Below are 8,388 nucleotides of genomic sequence, written 5' to 3' on the forward strand. Positions count from 1 at the left end.
GAGAGAGAGAGAGAGAGAGAGGGAGACCTGGGGAGGTGTTAAGAAGTAACATCTACTCATTCCAGACAGAATCAATGGCAGATCAAAGTAAGGATACCACCAAAGACCAACTTGGTGAACCTGTGAGTTTTACTCAGGTTACTTGCAGGGGTAGAAATGACTCAAAGACAGCTTGCATCAACAGAAGCCTACCCAAGCATGGGTGATGGTGCATGAGGCCAGGGATTCTGGAACTCACTCTATAACTTTGCAGACAACTTGACAAATAAGTGTGTCTCTGAGGCGCTTCAGTCTGATATGAGCATCCACCAGTTCTCAACCTTCCTAATGCTGTGACCCTTTAATAAGTTTCTCATGTTGTAGTGACCCCCATCATTAAATTATTTGTGTTGCTATTTTGTAACTGTAATTTTGCTACTTTGATAAACTATCATGTAAATACCTTATATTTCCAATGGTCTTTAGTGACCTCTGTGAGGGGCTGTTCAACCCAAGGAGGTCTTAACCCACAGGTTGAGAATCACTGTTCTGTGCAGATCAGATTGGCACAGCGTGTCTCTAATATGTCCTTACTGCTTGTGTATGCTTGAGCAGGGCAGCCTAGTGTATTTGTCCAGTTTCAGGAACTTCCTGAAACCTTTGAGTTGTTTCTTCCTGGGTGCTCCCCCTCCCAGTGTGTGTGTGTGTGTGTGTGTGTGTGTGTGTGTGTGTGTGTGTGTGTGTGTGTGTGTTCAGGAGTGCAGGTCATATGCAGGTGATGCAAAGGGCAGTAGATAGTATTAAATCTCTCAGAACTGGTGTTACCAGCATTTGTGGGCTTAGTAATGTGGGTGCTTGGAAATGAGCTTTGATTCTCTGCAAGAACTGTAAACATTCTTAGCCTCTAGCCACTGAGAGCATGTATTTAATACTTGTACCTGTGATATAATATATATCCATTCAAGTGAATGTTTCCTGGCTTGTGGTGGATGAAGCCAGCCTTAGAAGTCTCCTGGACATTCGATTTTTGAACCAGTTTTCTCTAGAATATAACATGATCATATTTAAGTGGAGACCACCTTGGAACCTAATTGAGCATATTGAATTAGCAGCAGGTGGGTCCACAGTGATGGTAAAGGAAATGCTAATACTCCCTCCTTGAAGTGGAGTATGTGTGTCAGAAGACCCATAAGGAGAGTTCCTTCTTGCTCTCCCCCAGCTTCGGATCAGCTTGGGTGATGCTGGAGTATACAGGAAGTGGAAGGCTAACTTCAGCTGAGACTCCATGATGCAGCTTCTAGGAGGTCATTATCTATCATGGGGTAGAAGATTGTGGTGATGGAGCTTTTGGGGGGCCACCTTCACCCCTGTAAGTAGACCCTCACCCACTTCTCTAAGTAAACTGAACAAAGTCATTGGTTTTCCAGGTTGGACTGTAGTTGAGTCATTACATTGATCTGTAATTGATGACATATCTGGGGTGAATAGATATTTGTTCATGTCTCTGTGGGAAGCATTAATGATGCCTGTCTTCCTCTATGCCACCCTCATTTTCTGGTTCCATTTTCATATCAACAGTTACCAGGGAACTTGGGGGCTGGGGCAAATGTCAGACTTATTCCCATATTCCTGGCACACATAGAATCTTTCATCATGCAGAAGAAGATGACTGTTTCCTTGTCAACATGATGGAAAAACTCTCCAGACTAAGCATGCCTTTGCCCTCTTCCTCAAGCCTAACAGCTTTTCTAATTTAGAAATAAAAAACAATTCTCTTCCATCTGTTGTTAAATTCCACAGAGATTTAGGGCAGTCTCAGAGATCCCCAGCCATGGCTTAAACTAGCCTCTGTGTGTGTCCTGCCCATGAGTATAGAAGCGACTTGGAATTGTCCAGACAGCAAGCTCAGATACACACTGTGTGAATGGATGAAGACAGGCTAGTACTCACGGTTCAGAACCAAGGACAGTGCTCACAAGTTATCCAAGGAATGCCCTGGACCACTGAATGCTGGATCCTTTGACTTCATTGCTGAGGAATCTACGTCTGAGTAGACACTGAAGACCATCTCATCACTGATCAGAGACCCTAGTAGGAGAGCACTTTACTCAAGCTTCTCAGGTAAGTGAACTGGAGGCCTCACATTGCTGAGAAGGAACCAGGAGAGAAGTGCTACTTTAGAGTCAGGTACTGTGTCAGCTGCCCTGTCAAATTCTCTTGTTTTGTATTCATGATTTCTCACTGCATCACTATGCTGTAGTTATATACATAGCCCTTATTTTAAGGATGGATGCCGTCAAGCCTACATTGACAAAAACCGGGCTGGCTTTGGTACAGCTGACTAGTTTAGGATCTTGAATTTTAGTCCTGGGTCACATAATTCTGAACCCCAAATTCTTTTTACCATACCATGGTTTCTCTTGAGGATGAGTGAAATAGAATATGTGGATTGAGAGGTGAAAATGGGACTTGCAGTTTCAACTAGCTGAGGGACTCTGGTCAAAGTGTGGTGACATATTTTTGTGTGGGTTATGCAGTTTCTTTTTAGTTTGCCCATACGTTTACTGGTGTTTTTCTGTTCTTTTCTTTCTAGTTACTTATTGATGAATTTATTGACTTGTCTGTACATATATGTGGGGGTACATATGCCCCGGCACATGTGTGAAGGTCAGAGGTCAACTTGCAGGAGGTCAGTTCTCTCCTTTCATCATGTGGGTCCCGGGGATCTTACGCAAGCTGTCAAGTGATGTGGAAAATGTTTTTACCTGTTGAGCTTAACTTTTCCATCCATGGTTGCCTTCTGTACAGCCCCAGAATCGAGTTCAAAGGCCAGGAGAAAGAGAGCTTTGCACTCCCACTTCCCAGTGTGTACAGGCAAGCAATGGTCGTTAGCTTCAGAGCCAGGTAGAGCCTGGCTTCGCTGCTGGATTTGCTGCTTGCCATCTGAGTGTTCTCAGTCAGGATTCATCCCCACTCTGGGCTTGATTCCTTTGTCTGCAAAGTGTATGCAGTTACATCCCACTCTCAAATTGCTTTGCAACCTGGATTCAGAAAGCATTGTACTTTCCATAAAAATGAGATCTATACTCGGATGCGTATGGCTTAATCATAGTAGGTAGTATTTATTGTTTGCCATGTTTCAAAAAGTTGTCATGTGTGAATCTTATTAAGACAATACTACGATAACTCATAATTTGTCTAGGAGGAAATGGAGCTCTAGTGGGGTGTATAAGTTCTAAAATCACTGCTGTTAACATCTAATGTTGAAGTCCAGGTCTACTAGACCCTTACTTGATGGTGGAGGTGTAAATTCTCAAGGAAGATAATCACTCTTGTTTCAAAATCTATGAAGTGTCAGATGGATTACAGTAAGTCATCCAGCTTTAGCCAACAATGAAGAAGAAAATAGTAAGCTCTTGTCTGGGGTTAGGTTTTGCTTATTTCTCTATTCTCACTGTGACTTCTTGGAGGTTATTTCACAGTGTTGATGCTGGAGGCATGCTTAGAGGATGAGGCTACTCTCAAATGTTTGTATTATGCAATACACAATTCCAAAGCAGTTTTAAAACTGGAATGTGGCTCTGTGGTGTTATCAGTGGGATAGTGACTGGAAAACATCTATCACAGTGACCCCTGGAAAATAAAATAAAATTTGACATAACCATTCAATGCAGTTGTGAACAAGAACAACTTCTCTAGAATATTACCATAGCTGGTTCTATAACAGATGGTGTTAATGCTACTATTGATTTCAAATCAGCAGATAGTCAAAGGTCAAGGTCCAGGTAGATGAGAACTATGCTGTTCCTCAGGGTGTCCAGGGAAATGACCAACCTCCACAATGATGTTAATGAACACTTAAAAAGGGGTTGGTAAAATAGAATAAAATTACTACTAACTTATTTCTATAAAATTTTGTTTTCTTATGCCATCTCTGCCACAGCTCATGGAAGTCAATATCGTTTATATTTTTAGTTCTACAGAGGGAAACCTGATGCTTGAATAAAGGCACAGCATGCTGGGAATTATAATCATCACACAAAGAACAATTTTTGATTCAAGGGCAGTTTTCCAACTGTGCCACATTTTGTCTCTTCTAACTCAGTAACCGTCAGTGCACGGTGGCTCATGTCTGTACTCCCAGGATGTGGGAAGCTCGCTGTGAGTTAAAGGTCATCCTGGGTTACATAGTGAGTTCTTAAGACATCCTTAAGTGTCTTAAGTGTGGTCTTAAGACCACAGAGTAACATGCCATCTAAGGTAAACTCAAAAATCAAGCACAGATAATTCAACGACCATTACAAATTGAGCCTGAGTCCAAGTGATCTTGAATCCATTTATTGTGAAGCCTCTGGAGGGAGTCATTGATGCTTAGAAAGCTACTTGTGATCCATCATGCATTATGTGAGAGTATGTGCTGCACACTATATGAGGGTCCTTGACTGAGTGTGGAGGACAGAATTCTCAGTAAGACTCACATCAATCAATGCAATCTTGCCCTTAGGAGGCTTACAAACTAGTTAGAAGGAAAAAGATCAATGAAAAGAATACCAGGAATTTAATTTCTCCCTTAGATATGCTCATTTTATTTTATGTATGTTTTTGCCTGTATGTACCCATGTGCACCAAGAGCATGCCTGATATTTTTGGAAGTCAGTAAGAGGCATTAGATAGCTAGGAACTGGAGTTGTGGGTGATTGTGCGTCATCATTGGGCTCTAGGAAACAAATTCAGGTCCTTTACAATAACAGCCAGTGCCCTTAATCCCTGAGCCATCTCTCCAGAATCCTCCCAGTAATTCAAACTAATAGCAATCACTTCACAAGGAAGAATTAATGAAAGGAATAAGAAATAATGACACGGGATTTGATATGAGACTTTTGAGAGGCCTATCTGGAGACAACACTTTAAAATGAGATGTAAGAATGTGAAGTGTTTTCCAGGCAAAAAGAACAGGATGCGTGAATTTCCTAAGGCTAGAAGGAGCTGGACACTTGAAGACATGGGAGGGGAAGGTCTCCGTGGATGTGGAAAGGACTTAAATCCAAAATCATTTGGTATTGGAGTGCTAGAGGCTAAAATACAGCCCTATGATAAATTGGGTGTGGTTCATATGTCAGTAATCCTGGCCCTCAGGAGATGGAGCAAGGATGATCATGAGTTCAAGACCACTGTTAGCTACATAACGAGTTCAAGGTCAGGCTGTGCTACCTGAGACAATATCTCATGGAAGAAGGAGAAGAAGAAGAAGAAGAAGAAGAAGAAGAAGAAGAAGAAGAAGAAGAAGAAGAAGAAGAAGAAGAAGAAGAAGAAATTGTATTGTGGAGATATCTATTATGAGGATAGTGAGAATATATGGGCGTTTTAAGGAGAAAGGACTATCTTATATCAGGTATGTTTTAGAACGACACCACCGGATGATACATAAATAATTTTATAGGTCAAATTTGAAGTAGAAAGATAGAATAAGAAGTCATGTCAGGACTGGTGACAGGGTTCAGTGGGTTAAGGTGTTTGTAGTCAAGATAGATGAACTGAGTTTGATCCCTGGCACCTACAACAAAGAGTCTTAGGACCCTCACACCCATACCCCAGATACTCTCCAAAATGCATAAACACAGTAACAGTTTTTAAAAAGTGATTTATGCAGTTGTGATAATGGCGTGGGTCTAGGGTGGGATAAGATATAGCGGGAAAGAGGTTTAGAAAAAAATTGTAGATGTATTTTGTTTTTAGATGGAGAAGTCACTTGAATTGGGCAACATGACCAGAGTCCAAGAGTTTGTCCTACTGGGCTTGTCCACAAGGCTGGGGATAAGGGACGCCCTGTTTGTCGTCTTCCTGACTCTCTACCTACTGACGCTCCTGGAGAACACACTCATCATCTACCTCATCTGCAGCCACAGCGAGCTCCACAAGCCCATGTACTTCTTCCTGGGCAACCTCAGCTGCCTGGAGATGTGCTATGTGTCAGTCACCATGCCCACCCTGCTCATGGGGCTGTGGACAGGACCCTGCCATGTTCCATTCACAGGTTGCATGATGCAACTCTTCTCCTTCATCTCTCTCATCTGCACAGAGTGCACCCTCCTGGCCTCCATGGCCTATGACCGCTATGTGGCCATCTGCCGCCCACTACACTACCCACTGCTCATGAGGCCCCAGGTCTGCCTGGGCTTAGCCTTGTCTTCATGGCTTGGTGGCTTGCTGGTCTCAGTGATTAAAACAGCATGCATTGCAAGCCTGTCCTACTGTGGTCCCAATGTCCTCAACCACTTCTTCTGTGATGTCTCCCCTCTGCTCAACTTGTCCTGCACCCATGTGGCCCTCACAGAGCTGGTTGACTTCATCTCAGCCATTGTCATCCTCTGGGGCTCCCTCCTTGTGGCCATGGCCTCCTATGTGGCCATTGGTAGGACAGTTCTGGGTATGCCATCAGCTGCTGCCCGGCACAAAGCCTTCTCTACCTGTGCCTCCCACTTGGTAGTGGTGGGCATCTTTTACTCAGCTGCTCTCTTCATCTATGCCCGCCCCAGCCGCATAGAAGCAATGGACCTCAATAAGGTGCTGTCTGTCATCTACACTGTGGTTACCCCCATGTGTAACCCCATCATCTACTGTCTGAGGAACAGGGAGGTGCAATCAGCTTTCCGTAGAACTATGCACTGGTCCTGAGGTTGACAAGGTACTTAAGACCATGAGGTGAGACATCAATTTACATATATCCCACTTTTGTGTTAAGATACGATTCACAGGCCATAACTTCACCTTTTAAAAATATGCAACTCTGCTTGAATGTTTTCACAAAGTAGTACAACCATCATCAATGTATAATTTCATCACTTCTGGAAAAGTTCCTGTATATATTGGAAGTCATTTTCTGTGGTATCTTGACTACTAAAAAATCACCAATCTACTTTATATTTGCATAGATTTCCCTATTTTTTATATTTTATAGACAGGGAATTATACAATTGCCACCTTTTACAGATGACTCCTTTTCACAGTTCATAGGGAAAGGAGAGGGAGAGAGAGAGAGAGAGAGAGAGAGAGAGAGAGAGAGAGAGAGAGAGAGAGAGGAGGGAGGGAGGGAGAGGGAGAGAGGGAGAGAGAGAGAGACAGACAGACAGACAGATAGGAGAGAAAGAGATTATGTTTCCTATTCTCTTGTTCTTATACCCAGATATAGAATTGCTGAGCTGGCCATAAGTTAACTGAGTGCCTAACTTTTTGAGTTAACTGACAAACTATTTGACAAAATGTTTAATACCTTACTTTTAAAATATCCTGTTTTTTTTTCAAGACAGGGTTTCTCTTTGAAACGGTCCTGGTTGTCCTGGAACTCACTCTGTAGACCAGGCTGGCCTAGAACTCACAGAGATCCACCTGCCTCTGCCTCCTGAGTGCTGGGACTAAAACCGTGAGCCAAAACATACTTTTAAGTTACTTAAGATACATATCCCAAATTTATGTACACATTCTAAGTCTCTCACACGTATGTCTTCTGCATGCGTGTGCATAACGTGGGCTCCCGTGAGGATGAAGGGTACCAGCGAGAACAATGGGAGTCGTGAAAAAGGACAAGGTGTATATGAAAACGCCATAAACAAAACCACCACCTTATCCTGATTTTTAATACCTGTCCACAAGAACCCCTTTCAAACATATATTAAGGTGGGTGGTGGCACTTATAAACATAGAATCAATAGGTGTTATAAACATAGAATCAATAGGTAAAACAACAAGTGTTCACTGGATCTAAAGACCTCCTTGGCCCTCGCAGAAAACGTTAAATAGAAAATCACCACTATGTCATTAAGCTGATTCTCACATCCTGACCTCGTTAGGTTTTTTTAAAAAAGATGAACATATGCGTATGCATTCCTGGTGATATACCAAATTGTTTAAGCTTTCTTGGACAATAGCCAACTCGCCAGTATAAAATGTTGAAAACTGGTTGCAAACTTTGACCCAGTTGTCCTCGCTTATGTGAGTATTTCATAAGACAATTGAAGCCCTAGAAGCACAGAAAATGACAAAAGATGCTGACTGTAACATTGCGCCAAGTGTATGGAACCAGAATGAATGGTAACACCCACCAATGAGACAATGGCTGGCTATTTTATGCTAACTCCACACAGCTGAATGTGATATAAAAAAGGATTAATTGTAGTTCAACATATTGATAAAACATGTGAGAAGTTTGTAACTTGAAATTTGAATTTTAGAGTAAAAGCATAATTTAAAAATATTTGAATAGGAAACCTTTAAACAAAGATGGTATACATCTAATAGGCATTTTCATAGGGATTTTAAGAAACCAAGAACAATTAAGGACAGCATGAATTTTTGCTTGTAAACCTGAATAATAACAACAAGGTAATAACCAAAACTGATACAATTTTTGTG

The 8,388-nt window shown here is 42.1% G+C and overlaps 1 protein-coding gene across 1 annotated transcript; it reads left to right on the forward strand.

Annotated features, from left to right (window-relative positions):
- Positions 1-4,589: 4,589 nt before the first annotated feature.
- Positions 4,590-6,654, forward strand: LOC101839429 (olfactory receptor 5-like). The gene is made up of 2 exons (XM_040734024.1): positions 4,590-4,610; positions 5,716-6,654. Exons 1-2 carry the CDS (start codon positions 4,590-4,592, stop codon positions 6,652-6,654), a joined length of 960 nt encoding a protein of 319 aa, XP_040589958.1.
- Positions 6,655-8,388: the final 1,734 nt, after the last annotated feature.

This window comes from Mesocricetus auratus, unplaced genomic scaffold, assembly GCF_017639785.1.
Source record: "Mesocricetus auratus isolate SY011 unplaced genomic scaffold, BCM_Maur_2.0 Super-Scaffold_100037, whole genome shotgun sequence".
Taxonomy (NCBI): domain Eukaryota; kingdom Metazoa; phylum Chordata; class Mammalia; order Rodentia; family Cricetidae; genus Mesocricetus; species Mesocricetus auratus.

Bases quoted from the DNA above. Each gene is read 5' to 3' on its own strand.
- LOC101839429 (XM_040734024.1), top strand. From the start codon at position 4,590: ATGTACCCATGTGCACCAAGA. The intron at 4,611-5,715 runs GCATGCCTGATA...TTTTGTTTTTAG, and splicing joins TGTACCCATGTGCACCAAGA to ATGGAGAAGTCACTTGAATT.